This window comes from Lasioglossum baleicum, chromosome 8 (assembly GCF_051020765.1).
Source record: "Lasioglossum baleicum chromosome 8, iyLasBale1, whole genome shotgun sequence".
Classification (NCBI taxonomy): Eukaryota; Metazoa; Arthropoda; class Insecta; order Hymenoptera; family Halictidae; genus Lasioglossum; species Lasioglossum baleicum.
In genome coordinates this window covers 17,889,578-17,914,115 of record NC_134936.1, presented here as the reverse complement: position 1 = coordinate 17,914,115, position 24,538 = coordinate 17,889,578, and the positions used below count along the sequence as shown (strand labels likewise).

Sequence of the window (24,538 nt, the reverse complement as noted above, 5' to 3'; positions counted from 1 at the left end):
TGGAACAAGGCATGTTCTCCGAAGCCGGATCGACAAGTGTACACCTAAGGTTCGGAGGAAGGTGACAGGACGCAAAGCGCGACGCCGCGCCGGTACATAATAGAATTTTGAGGGAGACTGTACGAAAAGCGTGCAAGTCGTTCCAATGCGTACCAAGTTATACGTGGTTCCCGGGACAGTGAATGGAAGTTACACGTCGGTCCTCATGGACTCTCCTCGATGGAGACCGTGAGGTTTCTCTTTCCTCTCTTTCCTCTGTTCCCCACCCCCTCGCCTCTTCCCGCGATCCGTGAAGCGTAGCTGGCCTCTCTTTCTTCCACTTTCGGCTCGGAGCGTTCGGTTCCGTTGCTCTCGTAGAGGCCTCACCGAGCATATCGCATGACTCGCGAGGCATGAGGCATGTGGCCGACAGTTTACTTCGGGATCCCGAACCGGTCGATTCGCGGACGATTTCGAGCGCGCGCAAAAGGCCACGGAACTCGATCGCACAAATATGAGACTGCGCGAAAAGATCGTCAACAACACTCACGGACTAGACTCGTCTTCGTCGAGCGGAGGTATTTCTAAATTTTTTTTTTATTTTTCGATTTGATTCCGCCGGTTCGCCCGGATCTGTGACAAGGAGAACTTTCCTTGCACAGATTCCTAGTCAATGTTATTCGCGAGCGGTGTCCTCGCGCGTCTCCTAATTCGTCAGTCTCGAGCGAAACTCAACAGGTGTCGAATCTGTCGACCACCTCTTCCCTTGTAGCGCAGCGTATATGTACCTGCGTTTACTCGGATTTACCAACGTGTACCTGCATCCTCGCACCACGCGACGTCCCGAGGAATTGCTAGTTACAAGGCTACCATTATCCGTTCTTTTGTCGACTTTTTTCCCGTCGCGTCGCGTCGCGTCGTCTCGGAACTGGAAAGTTTCGAACGATTCGCCGCATTATCGCTGCGCAACCGCCACACAAAAAATGATACCGATACTTTCCCCGGTTACCAACGAACCAGTACCCACGCGCATAGAAATCAGGTGAACCTGTATTTCCGCGAATAGTCGAACCCGTCACGGATAAGATCCTCGTGAAATTCGCGAACGCGAGAACCGCGCATGTACTCGTACGTATGTATCTGTACATTCGCGGTCGTCTAACGGGACGATTGCTGCGAGGTAATTAAATTCCGAACGGGAGCGTCGCAAATATTTGTTTGAAACAAACAGGAGCTAAAAGGGAACACTGCCGCGTCGATGGTAACACGCGAAAAGTCGATCTCCTATCTGCGAATCAGCGCCTCGCGATCGTTTCTACATACATATAAGTCTAATGACGTACGCAGGTATCAACCGAAACACTTTATGTGGTAAAAAATCAAGTCAATCGATCAAAGCTCAACGTTCGCTTTTCGAGAAATTGCAGTTACAGCGAATCGCGTAGGAAGTAGGAAGTTGTCGGAACAGCATTATCGGTAGCTGCGAAATCGGATCGGTGTACGCCTCTCTCGATCTTTGGGAATTGGATGCTTCCGTTCTATAGGTTCATTTGCAAGTCAAGTTCAACCTCTCGCAAATCAAATTCAACCTTTCGCAAATCAATTTCACCCGCCATGATTGCAAGGGTGCGAGATGCGCCTTCTCATTTCTCGATAATGCAAAGATGGGGGTTTTCACTAGTCAAAAGCGCTAGATAAAAGATCAATCTAGACCGTCGTCTCCTTGGAAGTTCTACTTTTACGTTTACGGGGCGTAATTTGCATTATTCGCATCCATCTCCGCATTATCGAGAAATGAGAAGGTGCATTCCGCACTCTTGCGATCCTGGGAAGGAGAACACCCCCTTAAGAACATTGAAAATTAATTACACTTGAAAGCATCTCCCTTGAGCTCAGAAGAAGTCACTGTGGACAGTAGTGAATGGCGAAGTGACATACGTGAACGATGTCATTACTGCGAGGTAAACATAACACTCAATGCTCAACACGCTTCAATAAATATATGTACTGTCATTTTTAAAATTGATCAATCAGAAAACGGCTACGACGAATATACACATCTACACGCAGGTTTCTGTTCTTACTTTTAAATATGGTAAGTATTTGATTTACATCTTTACGAATTTCTTTTAAAAAATACTTTATTTGCGAAAGGGTGTGTTTGACATGCAAAACCTGTACACACTTGTGATATTGTTGTTGGAAGGATGCGAACTGGTTCCTTCTATGTAAAAATAGAAATCGAAGCAACCAGGATCGCGGGTCGGCGTCTCCAGCAATTTCCTAGATAATTTCTCGAGAGAAGGTACTGTAGTCGCCGGCACGCAACGAGTCCTTGGTGTTACGTCAACCACGCATTCCTGATCGGTACGATTGCCATAGCGCGATGCTCGGATCTCCGATCGATCGAAGGGATATCGGGTGTAATTCGAACGTGCACGGCTACTATGAGAAACACAGAGACCGGTCTATGTTCTTATCGTCTTCTTGGTAGCTCCGACGGCTCACAATTGCGACAGATGAACCAGTTTCTCGGCTTTGATCCTCAAACTCTCGGAACCCTTTCCTACGATTCCAACGAATCGCAGACAGGCTCTTTTGCCAACGCCCTCGCGTTCTTTCTAGGGCTGTTACTTTTCCCAAGCTTTGACTCTTTCAAGATTCGAGTTAACGACGGGAGCTTCGATATGTACGAAGTTTTCAAGCCTTCCAAGTGCACGCGAAGTTTCGAAGTCTTCGAATCGTATGAAGTCGTAACTTACAAGTAACACTACCCAACTGATACTTACTGATTCGAATGAAATTTAACGTACTTATTAAACACCGAAAAATATTAAATACGTGTTCTTTGTTTCGGCTAAATACGCGTTTTAGGGCAACCTCTGGAGATGGAAAACGTTTGTCGTAATGATGCTTTTAACGCAACAAGGATGTTAAGGGATGAAATCAATTTTTATGTCATTCCTGCTTCCCACAATGAATGGAAACATTTCTATTTTGCATAAAGATCAACAGTCCACACATCACTATCAAAGATTCTGAAGCTTCAAAATCTTCGACCTTCGAAGGAAAGTAACAGCCCTTCTTCCGCCCGCCTGTTTCTGTCCCCGATCGATCAAGGTGGCGTACGTGCCCCGAAGAACGTCACGTGAAGAATCAGAAGAAGAAGCGCACGCTCTGACGTCAATCCGGTGACCAAACATTTCGTGCTCATTCCTTAAAACCCGACAACGGTGACACATCCTTTAAGCACGATCGACGCGCGTCAGCGTATGTAATTGCTTACCTCTGCGGAAGTGTACACACGTATAGTTCCGCGACACCGTTCGCGTTCGATCGTTGACCGCAAATAATGCGCGACAGGATTCACCCCTATTGTATTCCGCACGATTGCGCGACGATATAAAGAGACCACTGTTTCAGGAGAATTGTTGTGGTCGACAACGGAAACGCCGTTCACTCCCGAAGAAGAGGACGCGATAGTGACTCTGGTGGTAGTCGTGATCGGTATCATCGTAGCCATAATTATACTCTTCTCGATGGGGATATTCATCGATTGCAAACACCAGTACGGAAAACTTTTGAATGAATTTATAAGAATACATGTTTAACCCTTTGCAGTCGAGTGGTGGCTCGGAGTCCCCGCTAATTACTGTATCATCATTCCCAATATTGAACGTAATCAATAGACTGCGGATATTATGCATTTTTGACAAAAATGAGTAGGTCTAGATGATGTAGTTGAGACAGTGTCGAAATACTATTTTGACCATATCAAAATTATTAATGAACAAAGAAATTTTTACTTGGCTCCTGTAGATTGCAGTTGGTGTACAAACATTTTATTTTGCATAAAGATCCGCGGTCTACTAATCAATTACTGAAATGAAAAAAATCATATAGAATGGAATTATTTCAGTGAATTTTCGAAATAAAACAGCTCCGAGAGTGCAAAGGGTTAATATATTATTCAATGATATAATTTCCATTCTCTGTAACAACTTGTTACCATCTATCAGAACTGTCCGTTCAACCTAATAGACGCTCCTGCCGCGAGAAGTCTAGAGCAAAGAGACTGACCGGTTGCTTCTTCCAGGAAACAGGATGCCCTGAAGAAGAGGAAGCTAAAGTTGAGAATGCCGCCGATATCTCGATCGAGGAAGGGCGAGAAGGACGACGCGAAATCACTGGCGTCGGATATGTGTCCGAACGGGGCCAGCGACGCTGGATATCGAACGAGGGACGCCATAGTTTGACGGTTCCACGGCCAGCCTGATTCTCATCGAACTTTGTCGAGATGGAAAAAATAGTGGTGTTCGATCAAAGCTAAAAACAAAATTGTCCAAGCGATTCTACCGAATTCGGTTCGATCTTCGGACAACCGGTAACGGGATGCGGCGAATGACCCGCGCGAGCATCGCGAACAAGTTCTCCGGCCAGAGATTATAGTTACATATTCCCTCGACTGTGATTTATATCTTTATTTATCTCGTGCGTAAATTAGAACTTGTCGATCGTATCAATCGGATATCGTGGCACACGCACACGCAAATAGAATTCTTCAGCTCTCCGTCTTCCTCTGTCGCTCCTCCTCCTCTCGGTTCGAATCTCAACGTTTGCTCTACTCGACGAACATTGTACGCGTTGTACGCTCGCGAATACAGACTGTGTGCGCATCGCCGCGCGAGAGCAAGCTCTTTTACTCTTTACGATATCGAGCAGTTTCATATAATTGCGTTTCGTCGCGATTCCAATTGCGACAGCGCCGAGATGTCAATGTCTAGTCATTCCTTCGGCCTTGTAGCTGATTAGCTGTTGGAGTGTCATTCTACCCGTGCAACGATTTTATCACGGATCATTCAATAAATCGTGGCCAACGTGGACTGGTCGCGCGCATCCACGCAGATTACAGCGGTGGAAAAACATGCCGGCATACACACCGCGATGGCTTCGACACCGATGTTTTCCTCTGCGCGATCTCCCAAATAATTCTACCTGGAAAGACCTCTGTATAAGAATACGCGAAGACAATGACGTATATACGCGACGTTTCGCCTGAAAGAAAACAATTTGATTACCTGGCACAGGCACATGATCGTTTCTTTATTTGCGTTCGCAGCCGCAGGAATAAAGCGGCCGAAATGCTACTTTATCGCTCGCGTCGTAAACCGTCGACGTCTCTTGGTAAATATACATGTGTTTCGCGGGTACAGAGGGTTATCAAAGTATAATATATGTATTGTCGCGCGTGGAATGTTCGATAAAAATATTCTCCTCTTGCAAGACGCGCTGTAAATTGTACAAAGATGCCGCTTGCAAGAATCGGCTTCATAACATCCGACGAATCGTCGATTTTCGCGTTGTTGTTTCCTTTGGTCGAGTATAAAATATATTGTACACGAATCACAGACTAATTTGGAATACGTTCTCGTCCAACATCGTGCAGTCGATTCTCCTCCTGAAACGTTGCCAGTACAACCCATCCTGTTGTCCCGACCGGTATCACGTGCGCCGAAGAACCATCTCCAACAGAGCCATTCGAACGTAGACTCCGTTCTCGGCTTGCCGGAAATACGCGGCTCGCGGATCAGTGTCGAACTCGGGGCTGATCTCGAACACGCGAGGCAGCGGATGCATCACTATCATTTTCCTCTTCGCGCGAGACATCAGCTGCGGGGTTATCACGAAGTGTCCGCAAACCTAGAAAATCGTAAAGCTCCGTTAATCAAGACTCTAGTGGGATAGGAATATTTTCGATGTTTTTACCTGTCGATACTCCTCCTGCGTGGCGAATCGTTCCTTCTGAATGCGAGTCATGTAGAGGACGTCGGTGTCGGGAAGAGCTTCTTCCAAGGTGGAGAACTTCTCCTGAGGAATTCTGCGGTCGGACACGTACTTCACCACGTGGTCCGGCATGCCGAGGCCAGGTGGGCACACGTAACGAAGCTCCACATTGTACAGAGTCAACAACCTGCGCATGGTTCAATGCAATCATAGTGTACAAAGTATTCGTACACAATTTAAAAATAACAAACTAGATTAAAAGTTGTACGAATACTTTGTACACCGACTACCCTCGAGGACGCGAGATAAACAAGGTTATATGGACCGAGGAAATGGTGGCACGGACTGACCTTGCCAAGGAATGCACCGTTCTGCCATGCTTCAAGTCTCCGACCATCGTGATCGTGAGTCCGTTCACCGTGCCGATCTCGTCTCGTATCGTGAAGATGTCGAGCAACGCTTGCGTGGGATGTTCTCCAACCCCGTCGCCGGCGTTCAACAATGGCTTCCTACAGTGCTGCGCGGCTCTCTGGGCAATTTTCAAGGAACGCTTAAAGATTCTGCGCTTCAACGAAATTTAAAAGCGAAAAGCAACGCTCACCGATACTGCGCCAGGCTCGGGATGTCGAAGCACCACCACGTCGGCGTATCCAGCCATCACCGCAACGGAATCTGAAACGTGATCACGGTGGTTGATCCTCCGAATCCTCTACCATTCGATCGCGTTAATTAACAAACCTTCCAGAGTCTCTCCCTTCTTCACCGATGAGGTGGTTCCGTCCATGTAGATCACTCGGCCTCCTAGACGCAACATCGCCGCCGCGAAGCTGCAAGACGTTCTCGTGCTAACTTCGTAGAAGATTGAGGCCATCAGCTTTCCCTGTTCGAGGTAAACGCGATATGTGAAATTACGATGCTCTATCAGAGGAAAGAACGGACTTGCTTACTTGTAAAATGTGATCCAGAGATCGCTCTCTCCTGACCGCGTTGCGCAGCATCTCGGCGACGTAGAAGAGATCTTTCAGAATGTCCTTGTCGAAGATGTCCACGGATAATATACTGTGTCCGATCAGGCTGTTACTGGTGTGAACGGAGAGGACTGGAGCAACGGGTGTCACGCAGAGATTAGGGTTGCTGTCGCTCTTGTACTTCATCGCGGTGCTCATCGGAAGAGGCGAGATGTTCCGTTGAATCGTCGGAACCTTTCCGTGCTCCCGAAACTCCACGTCCGAGGCGAAGTGGACGTTCGACTTGTGCAACGTCGGTAGCAGCAGGTGCGCGAACCTCTCTGAGAAACGAAACGAGACCTCTAGATCGGACGATACTTTACCGTAGAACAGAGGTCTACAGCAGAGGCTGCCGTAAAAAGTGGACCACGCGAGTCCCAGAGTCGACGATCACATTCTCTCACCGTGTTGCTCCTCCTCCGACAGGTCCGCGAATCGCTCGGAATAATTGTATTTGTCGAGGTTCGGAGACAAGAGACCATCCAGGGCCGAGCTCGGTCGACTGGTTACGTCGACCACGGGCGCGGTCATCAGGGTTTGGAGCTTCGTTTTGGCTTGAATTTCCCTGATGTCCTGCCCGAAGCCGGGATTCACCAGGATCTGACCCTCGACGTAAGCCACTTCTCCTCTGAGAACCACTCGGTGCACCGATCCGCGTACTTTCATCCCGGCGAACGGAGTCCACTTCGACTTGCTGAAGGGCATGGCTTCCGGAATGACCCACGTGTCGTCGAGATCGACCTCGATGTAGGTATTCGGTTGGTCCGGGATATTGAAGATCTTCTTTGGATTTTTATAAAGTTTCTCCACTACGTCCTACAAAATCCCCTTCCACAATTAGTTCCTTAGTCATAGTCGATGACGACGATCAAACGGATCGCCGGCCTCGAAGGGGGGCACGCGGAGACATTGTTGAACGTTTAGTCACGGTTCTCTTAATTGTTACAATGCAGTTGCGTCGATTATCTCCGCGAGAGATATCGAAGACAATGTCCTAATGAGTCATATCGGAGGAGATACGTTACGATCGATTCATCAATTAGTACTACAAAAATCGTGAACCGCGATTACAACGTGTTGTATCGAATGGATCTGTGCACCTCTATTGTCAATTTTCCCTCGTGAACAGCGGTGAGCAACAGCGGAAGCATAGTCTCGAGGCCAGGAAATCCGGGCGGTGGTTTCTCGCTGGATTTCTCTTGGACCGTGTGCGGTGCTTCGGGCAAACAGAAATTCTCGTTTAAAGCCAAAGTCAACTAGGTTGCGGTTAAGGGATGCGCCTTCTCATTTCTCTGTAGTCAAGCTGCAGCGAAAAGCGCTAGATAAAAGATCAATCTAGACTACATTCACGTTTACGAGGCGTAATTTGCATCCATCTTTGCATCATCGAGAAATGAGAAGGCGCATCCAACACCCTTTGAAATCCTGGAAAGGAGAACACCCCCATAGGGGCAGAGATTTACCGTGATCCGTCGCGAAGCAATCGATCACGTCCAAATTCTCCCACAGGGCCTGCTGATCCTCCTTGGTCCCCAGAATCGGGCAGACTCTGCCTCGACCGTGACCAATGCGCGGTAGATCTTCCTCGCACAGGAACAAATGATGAGGACACACCTCGCAAGTGACCGCCATGCCCTGAAAGATCGAACGAGCGGTCAAATTAAAAAACATTAGATTATTAGAGATATATTAGTGCCATCGAGCTGTCGAACGCGTACGCACTTTTTCCTTAGCAGCGCGAATTATTTGGATCTCCTCCTTTCGAGCCACGTGGCACACGTGAATCGGTCGATTGTGCAGCCCGGCTATCAGAAGAATGGCGGCTGTTGTTTGGCCCTCGGCGTGCACGCAAATGGGATACTTCTTTGGCCAGCTTTGGAAGTGCTGCAAAAAATATCGATGCTGCAATACTTGTACGTTCGCGCGATATCTTTCCTTATTCTTATGCGTCACATGTAATAATAGGCGCAGTCGACGGTGTTATCAACGCATCGTGGAACACGCGGGGAACTACAAAGATCGTTCTCGAGGATCGCACGATATCAATGGGAATTCCAAGGCCGCGGATACGCACCTTGATCCATACGGTGAGGTCGGTCAATCGAAGCGTAGTAAACGTCTCGTTGAGGTACATTTTCAGTCCAGCTGCGAGGGGAGCCAACTCCGGTGTTATACTGTAATTTTCGGATGAAGCGCCGACGAAGAGGGCGTAGTCGCATCGGGCGTTGCTTACGGATCGCTGAAATGTACGGAGACAATTATTTTTAGGTGGCCGACGATGACTGTACGTGCGTAAAAAACGTGCTAGGTAATTGGTAAAACGTGAGGTGTTCTGATGAATGCTAAACGACGGTATAATTTAGGCTAGGAACTGTAGAACGAACGAGCTGGAACTGGAACGAAAGATGCTTCTTAAGGGATGAGAAATTTGTGGTGGAGGTGGTAAGGAATAGTGGGAGAAAATTGGGGGTGAGCTTAGTCCAGATGCTGTCTTAAATTGTTAATGTCGTGGCGCTGAACAGGACGGAGTTCTACAGCAACGATGAAGTCTAGGAGTGGGGGCAGTACCCAAGCGGGGAGAGAGTCACGCGTGGCTCGCGAGCTTCATGTTGGAACTTCTTGTTCTAGACAATCTTTACACAACAATGACTGACCAAGCTTCAGGCATTTACCTCTTTGGCCAGCGCGAACGACTGTGGGTCGACGACCGCTGGATTCGTGTTGGGCATCGCGAAGATCATCGTGACGCCTCCGGCGAGCGCGGCGGCGGTGCACGAAGCAAAGTCCTCCTTGTGAACCGCGCCGGGGTCGCGCGTATGCACGTGGACGTCGATCAGGCCGGGGAGCTTGATCATTCTCCGCGAGGACACGCAATCCGCGTGGGTCTTCATGCGGGGCGCTCGCCCGCCGAGCATTCTCATGGCCTGCAAAATCACTCGTCGAGTAACTGAATTTTCAATCGTGCGATCGGTCGTGACCAGTGTTCCTGATTCCTCAACATTTTTCATTTCTCGAGAAATGAAAATTAAGACTTTCGTTATTGGCCCAGCTAAAAAAGTATAATAGTAAAAATCAATTTTTACTATTTTTTTTCGCAATTCCGACCAAATGCATTTTTTCAAAATATTTTTAGACGTCATTTACTAAACTAATTCTTCTAGCCTTACAGAGAAATTGAAGTCGTTTGGTCCATTCATAAAAAAGTTATTCTGATTTAAAGTGTGTTGAATCAGTTGTGCTCGTTGGTGTATGTATTTGTTCATTTCCGAAAATATGTTATCAAATAAACGCGATTCATAAGAATTTTCCTAGATTTAAATTTCTCGAGAAATGAGAAATTTGACTTTGACCCCAACGCGGCGATACTCACTTCGACGAGCAGTTTCGTGCATTTCACGTCCGTGATCAGAGGCACGGAGTAATCGACGGCGAGCCTCCTCGTGCGGTAGCCGTGGGTCATGAAGTTCGAGACGCGTCGCGCACCCCCGTTCCTAATCGGCAAATTGATGATAAGATCGAACTGCTTCTTCGAGAGGAAATCTGCCAGATGACAAAGCTCGCTAGGGCTGGAATCTTCGTTCATGCTGATGTTCTCGAACGTCCATTGAACCGGTTCCACCTGCGGTCATAAATTTCATTCGTCAAGGCTGACGTGCTATCCCGATCCCGGAACGTATATTATATTTTTCGGCGCGATTTAAAGCTTTATCGTAGTCCAAATCCCTTATCTTCCCCTTGCTGATCCCATTGCTCCATATAAATATTCGATAACGATCATCGAAAACTTTGGTCTCATCTCCCTCCAATTGTAATCGGTGTAACTCGGTGGAACTAGATAAAGCAAGGTCGGAGCTGAACGAATCGTTGATATACGCGATTGGTCGAGTTACAATATCGCCGATTACACCGCATTCCATTCGAATTATTCCCCGATCGATTCGATCGCGCCACGGGCTAGACGCGCAACAAACAAACGGATGTAATCGAACGATTGTCGCTTCCGGATCCGGAAGTTGCTATCATTGAGTTCGTTGCAATCGTTTGGTCTTGAAATCTCGAAAGAAACGACGTTCCCGTAGATGCCATGCCTCGACCGTGTCGCGGGATAACCGATCGCTCGACAGAAGAATTTTTTTCATGGCCGGCTGTCGTAGATAGCCGATAACGAGGTATCGATTAAAACCGTGCGTTGCTTTCTAGTTCCATAATCAGATAGGTAGTTGGTATTTTATCAGCCGCGGTGCCCTGAAACTGGATTACTTGTCGATGAGCGGCGAGTGTGTGTCAACCTGTGCTAGCGCGATCATGTTCGCGGATGTTCGCTTATCCTCGAGGCGGTCGAATCGACGAATTTGATTTAGTTGTTGGAGGCTGCGGACGGTGCGCGGCCGAACGGTGGCGTTTCTACAACGGTGTCGCGAACAGTTCGGAACAAGTGCAATGGGAAGGTCTCACTCGAAAAATGAGAACGGATCGCGATCGAAACATGGCAAGCGTGGAGGGAAGAACGTCACCGATACGGAGGACGTGTACGAGGACGTCGAGCTGGTTCGACTCAGGAAAATGATTCAAAACAACCCGGAAAGCTTCGTGCTGAACAATCTGATGATGTGCGTCCAGTTCTTCCGGAATTACGAAGAGTAAGCTCTGAAGTTCCCTTAAAATTCGTTCGCGCACGTTTCGCGACACTCGAGAGCGAATATTCCTCGGTTTCGTGGTGTGCGACACGTCGATATCGATAGCGGTCCAATTAATCATAATCTAATCTAGCCTTGTAGTTGTAATAGATCGGACATAAAGGGTTTCTATCTCTCGGCGCGATGGTGGTTCGTGTGACGCGACAAAATTTCGATGAAAAAAAATAACGAGATTACGAGTCCGCGGTCTGTGTAAATCGGTTTTTCAGGGAGATCGAGGAGGCGAAGGGGAAGTTGGTGTCGCCGCTCGAGTCGGAGTTGAACAAACGTTTGCCGCCGCAGAAGCGCGTCCTGTTGCCGGATGTTCTGCAGGAGCGCGTGGAGAAGAATGTGAAATTCACGTCGGCCAGACAGACTTTGCGTCCGACCACCGAGCCGCTGCAGCCTGTAAGGATGTTCACGGTGTACGACAACGTGGAGATCATGGAACAGAACTCGTTGTCGCACTACAGCAGCATGGACGACTCGGTCATGTACAATATCATGCTGCACACCACGCAACACGAAGGTAAAAGCTACAAACAGTGGGCTAAGCAGTCGCGTGGGGCCCCGAATTTCGCAGCATTCTTTCTTTTTTTTTTTACAAAAAACTAAAACAACTTTTTCAACTTTCATGCAATCGAAAATCGAACCACAAAAATATTCAACACGTAGAGACACAACTGGCGCAGTATCGATACTAAACTCTATAGAATGGTGCAAACGCAATGCACATTGTTGAGTAACACTTGGAAAAAATACTTGTAAAATTTTCTCTCTAAAGTGCGACTTCTTCTTTACAAGATTGTAGTGCCATGCTAGGGGACTATACCATATTTGGGCACCCTACATATTTATTAGACTGTGTTCAGAATCTTCATCACGAGTTAGTCACGATATCGTAGTGGAAGGGGTTAAAGACCGAAATTTGTTTTTTTTTTGTTGCCGCAACAAAGCATCACTCTCAACAGTGTTTTCAGCGAATCGTTCTCTTTTCAGGGTACATTCAGCTGCAACTGATCACGGAGAACGGCCGCGAGTTTTACAGCGACAGTGACAGCGTGTACTGCATGAAGACGTCGATGAAAGAGTTCAAGCAGCAAGCGCTGGCGCGATCGTTGCCGAGTCTGCTGCTCGAGGAGGACGAAGAGGGGGAGATTTCGTACGAGAAGAAATTAGCCGTCGGTCGGTCGAATCGCAGCTTGCGAAACGCCACCGACACCGATTCAGAGAACGGTTCCCTCTCGTACGAGAAGCCGATAAATCCGACGAAGAACTCGATCGAACAACGTCGCCGGCACGATAAGCCTTTGCCGCGAGCCAAGTTCCAGGGGACCGTCAATCAAAATCACACGAGTAGCCTAAGTTCCGGGTATCGTTCCGATAATTACACGATGGACAGCGATAGCAGTTATAATCCGAGCCAGAAATCGAGGCTCGGACAAAGTTCGACCGACGAGGGTATAGACGAAGGTTGGATAAGGAACGCGGTACTTCCGAACGCGTGTTTCAAACGCGTCACGTTCGGGGCGGACGGGAAGGTGTACGATCCACAGGAGGAGAAGAAGCAGTTGGCGAACAGCAAGATACGCAGACTGAAGGAGGCTATGAAACGGCATAATTACGATCTATTCTACGCGAGCAGCACCGAGTTTATGTTGCATTTCACGAAGGTGTTCGCGTTTCGGTTGGCCGACTGTTTAGGGTTTGACAAGGAGTCGGTGGACGACATCAGGCGCGAAGGTTGCGTGATCCATTGCGACAAAGTGATGGTGTCTAAGAAGACGAAGCAGACTCGCGTGGAGCAATACGAGATCTTGCCCGCCATGTGGATGCAGTGGCCCACCTGCGCTAAGGAATGGTTGGACCGATCGCGGAACACTTGGCCCGACCCCTCGGACATCGAGAAGATCAAGCTTTCCGGGTGTTACGTGGTTCCGGAGGGTTTCGCGCCGAAGAAAGGAGATCGGAACAACCTCAGTCAAGATCTCGAGTGGCAGCTGACCTTCCCAGCCGCGGAACGATACCTCGAGACTTGCATGACGCACACCCAAGTGCAGGTCTATCTGATCGCGTTGATGCTCCACAAGACCTTCGTGAGACCCGTCCTGGATGCTATGTACGGCCTGACCACCGCTCACATCAGACACAAGCTCTTCTGGCTGATCGAGGAACACGACAATCCGTCGAAATGGTCAGCCACCAGATCCGGCGACTGTCTGATCACATTGCTCAAATCGCTCTATCACGGGATGAGCCAGTTCGAGCCGACGCTCACCGATTACTTTGTCAGGGGGAGGAATCTCTTTCAGAGGATACCGTGCGAACACCTCCTGTACACGCAGAAACAACTGAAACGCATCACTGAGAATCCGGTGATGTACGTTTTCCACGCGATGGAGAACATCCGATACCGCGAGAACTTTTATCCGAGACTGGACTTTGCGAAGTTGCTGAATATTTTAACGGGGGACACGCTGACCGTGCTGAATCCAGCTCTGGCGTGGCAAGTCTCCACGTCGAACATGAACCGACCAGGCCCGACCGCCGAGGACAACGAGAAATACTCCAGAGCCGAATTTTGGAAATCCGTCAGGGATCAAAACGAGAAGCGCGCCTCTCGAGTGGTCACCAACAGGACCCTGATCAGCCCGCAGAAAGCAGCGGATTCCATAATCGAAATCTCGGTAAGGTTTTACAGTGGTTCCTCGATAATTGTCCCAAACACGGGTCCGGCCAGGAATAATATTCTTTGACTAAATTCTTTCTTTTTTTTCATTATTTTTTTATGAGACTTTGACCAACATATTCGTAGCATTTTTCTGATGAAAATGCAGCCTGCAGCTGTGGCAGCTTTATGAAAGAATAACTGAATAACTGAAGGTTAAAGGCCAGACACTTATCGCAGCATGTTACATACTCGTTACCTCGTTCAACAATAACATAATATCCTCAATCTTAGTCTAATCCCTTTTCACGGACACCTACCCAATCCTCTCTCGCTCTCTGTCCGTCTCTCTATTGTTTATCTGCGTGTTAATCTTATCTGCGATACTCTAGCAAGTGGCTGTCACAATTTTCAGGTACGCTGCGCGGAGCTGGAAGGTCCAAGGTTGTTCGCTCTACTAGATTTCTTCATACAACATTTCATCCAAATGGCCGACAGATGCAACCAGTACGGAGCTTGTCGGGAGAAAGCTCTGTACCTCGATCACGCGGACCGTTTGGCTACGCTTCTTTTCGAGGAGCCGAGGTACAAGGATAATGTTAGGAGTCATCGCGACAAGATCAACGTTCTTCGGAAGAAGACACCTCGGACATGGTCACAGAACGACGGGCCTGAAACGCCCAAGAGAAACGTGGAAGCTGCGGTATACGTGTCATCGTTGAAGGACCGATTCGCGCATGAATCCGATCGCACCGCGACGTCGGCGTCGTCGGGGACGGAGGACGACGCGACGAACATCACCGTAGCTGCAGTCCACGAGGAACAGACGTCCGACGCTCCGAAGAACAACTCGATTCGGATTCTGCCAACGACGGCAGCGAGCAACGAGACATCCCGTCAAGACAAGTTTCTCGACAAGACCGCCGAGGAACCCGTGGACTCGTCGAACGTATGAGCGTATCGGCGAACAACCTTTTGCTGTCCCGACCAAGTCGATTTATCCGTCAACGAGTGTCAACGTCCATTTATACTCGAAAAAGACTGAGAACGCGTTCTGTTATTCCGTGGATTAGCAGAGGGCCTATCATCCGTTCAAAACAGATAATCGAGATCATTCGCTTGTAACCATCCTTGTATAAATACGCGTTTAAATATAGATTTCGTTTGTAAGAATAAACGTGTGTCTCACATCGATTCATGCCGCGCTTACCTCGACTCCGTGCTCGGTGTAGAAGTCCGCGGTTCCCATGCTGGCGTACAACTTGTATCCCATCTTCTGAAGGCTGCGGATCGACGGCAGCAATTCCATTTTGTGCTGCAACCGAACGCGAACGATCGATAGGACTCGTGTTTCGTTTCTTCGTACCGTTCTTCGTCAATGAGTCTACTGCCTACCTTGAAGCTTCCTACCGACAGCAGGATTCCCTTCTGCGGTATGTGAAATCCGGTGCTCATCATTCCTTTCAGGTATGCCTCGTACCGATTGTCGCCGAAACAGGCCACCTCTCCCGTGGAGACCATCTCGACTCCCAGCATCACGTCGGCGCCTAAACGCAAGCAGAACACGCGAATGTCTCGATCGATTCCCTTAGAATTCGAAGCCTGCGGGCGCGGACTTACCGGCGAGTCGAGAGAAAGAGAACTGCGGCACTTTGACGCCGACTTTGCCGCATCCTGCGAGAACGTCCACAGGATCTACCGGCTCTCCGACTATCAGCCGCGTGGCCATGGCCACGAAATCGTAGTCCAAGGTCTTCGACACGAACGGGAACGACCTCGACACTCGAACGTTGCACTCGATCACTTTCAGCTCGTTGTCCTGCAAAGTATGATATTAGCGTCGCTCGTCGATCGAACAACATGAACCGATTGTTACATTCGGAATTGTACTAATTTAAATACATTGTAATTGAATTACGAAATTGCGTTGCATTGTATTCTATGTACACGGTATTGGAATTACATTGTAATTGCATTCATCATTGCGAATCATCAGTGTGATCGAAATACAATATACATAAATTACTCAATGAGTTTCTCCCGTTCTCATTCTTCTTATTTATAATTCATAATTACACTGTACTTAGTAATTGTATTTCAACTGTAAAAACGAGGCACATTGTACTTCGATTGAATAAGAGATCAGAATTACAGATTACATTATAATGGAACTGAATGAAGCGACTAAATTACGAAATAATCGAATACAATGTAATTGAATATGTAATTACAATTCGCGAAGTATTCAATTGTAATCCAACAGAACAGAACGCTGATTACCTTGGCTATCAATTGCATGTTGAACGGTCCCGTGACGCCGAGCGACGCGGCAACCGCTTTCGAAATCATTTTGATCTTGGTCAGCGTCTCGGCGTTGATGTCCTGCGGCGGTGTCACCAAGGTAGCGTCCCCGGAGTGAACGCCCGCGTTCTCCACGTGCTCGGACACGGCCATGCAGAGAATCACGCCGTCGTAGGCGACCGCGTCCACGTCTATCTCCTTCGCTTCGAGGATAAACTTCGATATAACCACCGGGTGCTCCTTGTTGACTTCGCTCGCGTTCTTCAGATACGACTCGAGATCGTTGTTCGAGTGCGCCACGTTCATCGCGGCACCGCTCAACACGTAAGACGGCCTCACCAGACACGGATAGCCGACCTCCTCGCAGAAATCAATGGCGGACCGCAGATTGGTCAATTCCTTCCACCTGAACGATCCGATTCGCGTTAATCCCTCGACTTCAACCAACTCCTCAATTATTAATTTACCTAGGCTGCGATATACCGATGCCGTCCAACATTCGAGAAAACTTGAATCGATTCTCCGCACCGTCTACGGACTCGGGGGAGGTACCAAGAATCCTCGCTTGCTGCCTGTGAAGATCCATAGCGATGTTGTTCGGCAACTGACCGCCCATCGATAGAATTATTCCCTCGGGACACTCGTGGTCGTAAATGTCCATCACCACCTCGAACGATATCTCCTCGAAGTACAACCGATCGCTCATGTCGTAGTCGGTGCTGACCGTTTCCGGATTGTAATTGACCATGATCGTTTTCCTACCCAGCTTCCGCAACTCGCGCAGACAGCTGACCGCGCACCAATCGAACTCTACCGAGCTGCCGATTCGATACACCCCGGAACCTGCCACAGAAACGATCAGTCGTCGCGTCGAGTCGTTTCGATGCGAAGATAGTCTGGAAATCCGCTTTTTATGGCCAAAAGTCAATTTTTCACGATTAAGATATTGAAAACATTTTTTCGCAACAGAATAAGAACCGTTCAGAGCCTTCAAAAAATCCAAATTATTATTCATTCCAGATTGTTCTGTGCTGAGATATAACATTGTAAAGAGAAACTCAACAAATTTTCTTTATAGAAAAACGGGATCACCTCGATTTTTTAAATGTTACTGTATGTTTCTGACTTATTAGCATAGCACAGTAAAGTCGCGATAGTTGTCAGGTGCCTACCCACTCCACTGCCGGCCAAGGAAGGGCAGCGCATGGGAAAGAAAGAGATGGGGACAGTCGCCGTCGCTGGCACAGTCAAAGGCTCGCGCGTTTTCTTTGAACCGTACTTACATGCTGTCCTTCTCTACGTTCGGATTTCGATTGAACTCTCGGCGCGATAGACGCAGTCATAAAGAAATAATGTCGGAACATGGTTGACAAGAGTCGCGACTTCGCTGTACATATTACGTTTACCTTTGAATTAACGCTAAAATAGTTTTGGGCCACAAAAAGCGAATTTCCAGACTATAGTGCGACGACGATCTCGCGCTTTCGCTTACCGATTACCATCGTGTAACCGCCGTGGAATTCGACGTCGTGCGTAGTCCCGTTGTACGTCAGATAAAGGTAATTCGTGGTGGCCGGCCACTCGGCTGCCACCGTGTCTATCTGCTTCACCTTCGGCCGAATATTGCTCTCCTGTCTTTGGATTCGAACCGCCAGCTCGGAGCTCTTCACCACAGCAGCGATCTGTTTGTCCGAAAAGCCGATCTGTTTCGCGCGCAACAGTACCTCGTGCGACAGTTTCGTGTGGTCCACGTTCTCCAACACCAGATAATAGTCAATGATATTCTTCATCTTGTTGAGGAACCACCGATCAATCTTCGTCAGCTCGTACAATCGGTCGATCGTGTAGCCAGCCTTTATAGAGGCAGCGAGGACGAACATCCTCTTGTCCGTTGGTTTCTCCAGCTCCTCGTCGTTCGGAGTCTTCACGTACGGATCGAACCCGTTGATGTTCTCGTCCACCATTCTCAAAGCTTTCTGGAAGGCTTCCTCGAACTTCCGACCGATCGCCATCACTTCTCCCACGCTCTTCATCGAGCTGCCGATCTGAAAGCAACTTGTTCATTAATTTGTGCTTATTAATCAGGAGACAGCGGACTTTATGCATTTATAACAAAAATGAGTAGGTGTAACTCGACACGGTGAAAACATTAGAAGAATTTAAAAACGCTGTTACATTACTTTCGACCTATTCAACATTAATATGTTGATTCTTTTTCTTCCTTAATAGAAAGAAAATCAATTTCTGTTTCGCTCCGATTGGTTGCAAATCAGGTAGAATATTTTGATTTTGCATGAAGATCCGTTGTCTATTGATCAGCGTACCTTTGTGCTGACTCGATGAAACTTTCCTAGGTCCCATCGCGGGATCTTGACGACGCAGTAATCGAGGCTCGGCTCGAAGCACGCTGTAGTCTTGCCGGTGACGGAATTATGGATGTTCGGAAGCGGAATGCCGAGCGCCAATTTGGCCGCAACGTAGGCGAGCGGGTAGCCGGTCGCTTTGCTCGCCAGCGCCGAACTTCGAGACAATCTGGCGTTCACTTCTATGATGTAGTACTCCTCGGAGTACGGGTTCAGCGCGTATTGGATGTTGCATTCGCCGACGATGCCGAAGTGCCTGATCACGTTGATCGCCGTGGTACGAAGCATATTGTATTCTCTGTTGGACAGTGTCTGACTCGGAGCGACCACGATCGATTCCCCCGTGTGGATTCCGAGAGGATCGACGTTCTCCATGTTGCACACGGTGATGCAATTGTCGTACGCGTCGCGGACAACCTCGTACTCGACTTCTTTCCAACCCTTCAACGACTTATCGACGATCAGTTGATTCGAGTGGGCGAACGCGTGTTGCGCAAGTATCCTCAACTCTTCGTTGGAATTGGCGAATCCAGAACCCAAACCTCCTAGAGAGAACGCCGCTCTTGCCATGACGGGGTAGCCCAGCTTCTCGGCGGCTTCCAACGCCTGCGATACGAACGCAACAACTCCCATTAGTATTCGGACACTCTCACAAAACCGATAACTGTTTTAATATTGGACTACGCGATTTCGACTTTCTTCCGAGCAATTGGTTTACCACACGGTGTGACAAGAAATTTTTCCGAAAATTGCAATTGGTCGGAATTGTAGAGAAAATACTAAAAGTTGCAGTTTACAACTTGACCCAATATTAAAAAAGTTATCGTCTTTTTAAGAGTGTCCGAATATTACTCCAGCTCACCTCTTGAATCGAATAGACCGCGGCGCTCGGCGCGACTTTCTCGCCAATCTCTCCGATCCGATCGGCGAAGATCTTCCTGTCCTCCGTCTCTATAATCGACTGTATAGGCGTCCCTAAAATATTCACGTTATACTTTGCAAAGACTCCGTTCTTCTCGAGCTCGACGCCACAGTTGAGCGCCGTTTGTCCACCGAACGTCAGCAGGACTCCATCGGGACGCTCCGATTGTATCACCTGCATCGAGACAAGAGTAAATTGTATAAATCGATACAACGCAGGCGATCCACGTGTAACTTACCTGCTCCACGTATTCCGGTATAATCGGTAAGAAGTACACCTTGTCCGCCATGCCTTTCGACGTCTGAACAGTCGCGATATTGGGATTGATCAATAACGTCTGCACGCATTCTTCCTGCAGTGCTTTGATCGCTTGCGATCCAGAATAATCAAACTCGCCGGCTTGGCCAATGCTAAGTCCACCCGAGCCAAGAATTAGCACCTTCTTCGGACGAGTCGAGACGATCGGACTCGGTGGTCGGTAGATCAACTTTTCCTTCAGTCTCTCCTTGATGGTTGGTCGAGGTTCCTTGTGGTCGATCTCGTCTTTGACAGCGTCTAGAAACACGTCGAACAAGCATTCCAGGTCTTCGGGACCGGCGGTGTGTTCTGGGTGGAACTGCACCGAAAAGTATGGCAGGGTAGAGTGCAGGACTCCTTCGTTGCTCTGGTCATTGGCGTTGGTGAACAGAGGCTCCCAATCGGCTGGCAACTTGTCGGCGTCCACCGCGAATCCGTGGTTCTGCGAGGTCATGTAACATCGTCCAGTTCCGTGGTGAGTAACCGGCTGGTTGTGTCCACGATTCCCGTAACTGTACGCGAACGTATGGAAAATTTAGCCCTTAGCACTCGAGTGGTGACCCCGAGGCACTAAAAGTTGCTGTGCCATTATTCTAAATATTGTTCACGTTATTAAATATATCGGTATCTAATCAATTACTAAACATTTAGGTAGTGTATGGGGTGTGATACCAATTTCGTATCCATCAAATTTAAAAGATCATAGAGAATGGAAATATTATTACGGAAATATTCTAGGTCGGAAAAATGTTTAACTTTCGAGATAAAATATCTCCGAGTGCAAAGGGTTAACCCTTAGCAAATATCTAATCTATCTAATCAATTACTATAAACTATACAATAAAATTTAAAAAAAATCATAGAGAATAAAAATATTCTAGGTCGGAAGAAATGTTTAATTGGCGCGTTAGAATACCTCCGAATGCAAATGGTTAAAATCGGACTGGGACGGGAATACGTACTTCATCTTGTAGGTAACGCAACCCGCGGCGATGCAGAGCAACTGGTGTCCCAGGCATATGCCGAAAATCGGTTTAGTCGACCGCGCCATGAGTACCGATCGGATATTTCTGACGGTTGCCTCGCACATGCTCGGGTCGCCCGGTCCATTGCTGAGGAACAGACCGTCGTAATCAGTCTCGCGGAAATCGTGGTTCCACGGCACGACGTCCACGCGAGCTCCTCGCCCGATCAAGCATCTCAATTGATTGTACTTGAGGCCGCAATCCACGACGCACACGCGAGGATAGCCGGTCTGGTTGTACGTTTTCTTCTCGGCCTGAAATTTCACGCGACAACGTTAAAAACAATTTAATTTAGAAACGAGCGATCGATCTCAGGATAGACAGCGCACCTGAACCACCTCCGCCACGAGATTCCTCTTGTTGGGATCAGCTATCGGAGGACTCAGGGTTGCTGGAAGATTCGAGGGAGGAGGATCGAAGACGATTCTGCCCAATATCGTGCCCCTCTCGCGAATCACTTTGGTCAGAGCTCTGGTGTCGATCTCGTAAATGCCGGGCATGTTTTCCTCCTTCATCCACTCGGACAGGGTTTTGGTTTGCCGCCAGTGACTCGGAGTCTCGCAAATCTCGCCGACCACAAGGCCGCCCGCCCAAATCCGATGCGACTCGAACCATCTGCAAAGGAACTTGTTCAGTATTTTCGATTTATTACGCGGAGGTTCCAGATCTTACTGCGGAAGTTTGTGCTCGTCGATCTCGTTGCCGAACACGCCGTAGTTTCCGATCAGCGGATACGTCAGCACCAAGATTTGCGCGTGGTAGGAAGGATCTGTCAGCGACTCCGGATAACCCATCATACCGGTCTGGAAAACTGAAAAGAACGTGTCTACGTATACGAAAAGGCTGCATAGCGTACATGTGGAATATGTTCGGTCGAGCGTTACTCGACCCCGTAACTCGCTAAACTATCCTAAATAAAAGAGAAACATTGCGCGTCGAGGAACGAGTCGATCGAGCGTCGTGGCTGGCTCCAAACTTGTTTCGCGACTGTACGGTCTGTCCGGGTCCGGATACGATAAAGGTAGATCTACAATTCTACAATAATCTATCTAGCGCGAACAGTTCCCTTTCCAACGCATGTTTCAATATTTTATCATGCCGGTGCCGGTCTATGCGAACGCGCGGAACGAGCAACTTGCTTCCGCTCGCAATTACCGGTTGTTCGTAAATCGATAAATCGTCGCTCGCAATCGCGCGTAAATATTGTTGCGCGCGAAGCACTACCGAGCGACCGCGACGGAGTAGACACGCCTAGTTTACATGCTACCACGCATCATTTTTTAACAGGGTTTTTAAACGATTTCGTTGGAAGAAAAAGGTTTTTGTTTGTCGTCAGTCTGCGGCTAACGACCAACGATAACCAACAATAACCAATGATAAGCGATACACATAGACAGCGCACGGTGGGGGATAGCGAAGCTGTCAACGACTCGGAGACACACCGATCACGACGAATAAAGGTACAGTTCGTCGAGATTGGCATTCCCGCTGGATGGTCTGTTAACCGAGGCGACGCGACGCGACGGTCAGCGCGAATCCTACCCACGTGGCCGCTCGACCGGCCGACTGATTGCTCGCTCGCAAACGTTTGCGAACGTCGTTCGACGCGTCGACACTCGGATCGTGCACGTGCACGCATCGATCCCGTAATCGAACGAATCGTTGTCTCGATGTTGGAAAAACTCCGATTTGTTGAAAAATCGGAGCAAAGTTCGCTCGGCCGTGTAAAATGCTGTGCACGTGCGTCTGCCTACTGGTTGCACAGCGCGAACGAGAAACACGTGTCGCTCGAATATACTCACCAACTTCGCCGTCGACCGGTTTTTCCGCGCCGAAATGTTTTCCCGGGAATACCGAGCCATCCTCCAGCAAGAGGAAGGCGGTTTTTGCGCTTTCGCGAATGGCTGCCGCGTGTTCCTGCATTTTCTCGACCATTAAAAAACCAAACAGCGGTCTGAGATGCGAGCGTGCTCTTGGCCGGCAGACACTACACTACACTCAGTGATGCCAGGCCAGAATCGTGGACTGTGGACGCGAGGACCTTTCCCCTCCGGCACAGGACCCCCACTCTGACGGACCGTGGACTTACCGTCCTCGCCGTTGCTTCTGCTGCGCACGCGCTACACACGAACGTACTTCTACTCTGCCCGTGTGAGTGCCTGTTCGATTGCACGCGCGCTACACAAGCGTACCTCTACCATGTCCGTGTGACTACCTGCTCGACCATGCTCGACTGATCGACGCCGACGCGTACCTTCGATTTTCACGTTGCCGAAGTTTCGGAAGCATGACGCGAAAAGTCGGAATCTCGGGCACAGCACGCAGCGCGACGCACATTTTTCTGTAACTTTTGATCTAAAAGAGATATCGAAGAGAAATTAGGCCTAATTTTTTTTTGAAAAATCGGTTTTAACGATGTACACAGAAATATATTTTGTATTTTTTAAATAATGTTTTCGTTGATTCTTAAGGTATAGCCGGAAAAGATGGTCAGAAGTATCCAACCAAATTTGTTTTTAGTCCCGTCATGTTCAACAGAAAATTATGAAAAAATTCATGAATATTCTACCGAATAGCATACACTACTGAGATTTTTTTCAAAATTTTTGGTTGCAAAATCGATTTTTAAACAAACCGGAAAACATATAATAAAATTGCCGATTTTATGTATATACATACATCAAAGTCTTCAGTTGACCACATTTATATTATTACGTTAGTTGTGTCTCATCCTGATTTATTAATGTGTATTTTTTCAGATTTTTCGGATTACGGAAACATGTTTTAAAAAATTGAAAACCTCCAAAAATTCCAAGAAAACGCATGTTTTGTATTGAAGTGTTAGAGACTCCAGTTTTATAAAAATTCAGTACTTGGATATTATTGAAGCAACCGTTCTTAATTTTTTTATAATTTTCTAGAGATTGGGTAGTCGTTAACAAAACAACTACATATATACGGCTGGGAATCTTCTGGCCCCGAATCGAATCCCGCATCTATAATCGTTTTGTTCGGTAAATACTTATTGCTTCGAGTTTTAATGAAAAGTTTAACCCAAAACATTTTTTAATTGTCTACATTTATTTTCAACTTAAAGAATCGATGCAGTTCGCGCTGTCGACTCAGTGGTCGGCACGGATGAGACTTCTCAGGCCGCCTCCTTTCACCGGCCGCACGTCTCGTTCCCCGTAACGGCCCTAATCCTCGAGGCAGCTCAGGCCCGTACCTATCCCAGACCGTATGAACTGCGCGTGGCGCATTAGGGCGACACCCGTATCAATAGGTAGTACTGCTATTTTTACATAATTTACATTTACCTCGCTTGTGATTAGTTATTATTAGACTGCGGATCTTTGTGCATTTATAAAAAAATTGAGTAGATGAAATTCAAAATTGTTGAAATGGGTAGTGTAATGGGTAGCGTCGGCGTCGGTTAGCGTCGGTCTGCCGCATCAGCCATTTTGAAATTATCTTAAGACTTATCTTGTGACGTCACGTTCTACCAAGATCTTTGCC

The 24,538-nt window shown here is 48.0% G+C and overlaps 3 protein-coding genes across 4 annotated transcripts; 2 read left to right on the top strand and 1 right to left on the bottom strand.

Moving 5' to 3' along the window:
• The first annotated feature begins 160 nt into the window (after window positions 1-160).
• Window positions 161-5,393, top strand: LOC143211589 (uncharacterized). Of its 2 annotated transcripts, XM_076429413.1 has the most exons (3): window positions 398-557; window positions 3,403-3,547; window positions 4,076-5,393. In XM_076429413.1, exons 1-3 carry the CDS (start codon window positions 494-496, stop codon window positions 4,233-4,235), a joined length of 369 nt encoding a protein of 122 aa, XP_076285528.1. In that variant the 5' UTR covers window positions 398-493; the 3' UTR covers window positions 4,236-5,393. The 2 variants fall into 2 exon arrangements, with proteins under 2 accessions (XP_076285529.1, XP_076285528.1); XM_076429414.1 differs by lacking the exon at window positions 3,403-3,547 and having other exon boundaries at window positions 161-557.
• An 88-nt stretch (window positions 5,394-5,481) lies between these two features.
• Rudimentary (carbamoyl-phosphate synthetase 2, aspartate transcarbamylase, and dihydroorotase rudimentary) lies at window positions 5,482-24,515 on the bottom strand. Its single transcript, XM_076429341.1, has 26 exons — window positions 22,825-24,515; window positions 21,695-21,833; window positions 21,352-21,637; window positions 20,960-21,276; window positions 19,939-20,509; window positions 19,641-19,874; window positions 18,740-19,384; window positions 17,908-18,460; window positions 16,883-17,258; window positions 16,395-16,821; window positions 15,735-15,933; window positions 15,510-15,661; window positions 15,325-15,429; window positions 10,141-10,389; window positions 9,443-9,694; window positions 8,845-9,009; window positions 8,493-8,654; window positions 8,234-8,405; window positions 7,871-7,986; window positions 7,175-7,586; window positions 6,711-7,051; window positions 6,502-6,643; window positions 6,365-6,435; window positions 6,114-6,292; window positions 5,746-5,950; window positions 5,482-5,679 (listed from the first exon to the last, which is right to left on the bottom strand). The coding sequence occupies exons 1-26, from the start codon at window positions 22,955-22,957 to the stop codon at window positions 5,482-5,484; spliced, it is 6,801 nt and encodes a 2,266-aa protein (XP_076285456.1). The 5' UTR covers window positions 22,958-24,515.
• On the top strand, window positions 9,005-15,962 carry LOC143211565 (uncharacterized). Its single transcript, XM_076429354.1, has 5 exons — window positions 9,005-9,713; window positions 10,971-11,410; window positions 11,677-11,975; window positions 12,446-14,133; window positions 14,530-15,962. The coding sequence occupies exons 2-5, from the start codon at window positions 11,211-11,213 to the stop codon at window positions 15,067-15,069; spliced, it is 2,727 nt and encodes a 908-aa protein (XP_076285469.1). The 5' UTR covers window positions 9,005-9,713; window positions 10,971-11,210; the 3' UTR covers window positions 15,070-15,962.
• Window positions 24,516-24,538: the final 23 nt, after the last annotated feature.

What these genes read in the sequence shown, in the direction of transcription:
- LOC143211589 (XM_076429413.1), top strand. Translation starts at nt 494, where the DNA reads ATGAGACTGCGCGAAAAGATCGTCAACAACACTCACGGACTAGACTCG. An exon ending in CTCGTCTTCGTCGAGCGGAG is followed by an intron (nt 558 to 3,402) that starts GTATTTCTAAAT and finishes CCACTGTTTCAG; the next exon opens with GAGAATTGTTGTGGTCGACA. An exon ending in TTCATCGATTGCAAACACCA is followed by an intron (nt 3,548 to 4,075) that starts GTACGGAAAACT and finishes TGCTTCTTCCAG; the next exon opens with GAAACAGGATGCCCTGAAGA.
- LOC143211565 (XM_076429354.1), top strand. Translation starts at nt 11,211, where the DNA reads ATGGGAAGGTCTCACTCGAAAAATGAGAACGGATCGCGATCGAAACAT. An exon ending in TTCTTCCGGAATTACGAAGA is followed by an intron (nt 11,411 to 11,676) that starts GTAAGCTCTGAA and finishes TCGGTTTTTCAG; the next exon opens with GGAGATCGAGGAGGCGAAGG. An exon ending in ATTCCATAATCGAAATCTCG is followed by an intron (nt 14,134 to 14,529) that starts GTAAGGTTTTAC and finishes CACAATTTTCAG; the next exon opens with GTACGCTGCGCGGAGCTGGA.
- Rudimentary (XM_076429341.1), bottom strand. Translation starts at nt 22,957, where the DNA reads ATGGTCGAGAAAATGCAGGAACACGCGGCAGCCATTCGCGAAAGCGCA. An exon ending in GAAGGGAGAGACTCTGGAAG is followed by an intron (nt 6,436 to 6,501) that starts GTTTGTTAATTA and finishes ATCACGTTTCAG; the next exon opens with ATTCCGTTGCGGTGATGGCT. An exon ending in CCGAGCCTGGCGCAGTATCG is followed by an intron (nt 6,293 to 6,364) that starts GTGAGCGTTGCT and finishes AAAATTGCCCAG; the next exon opens with AGAGCCGCGCAGCACTGTAG.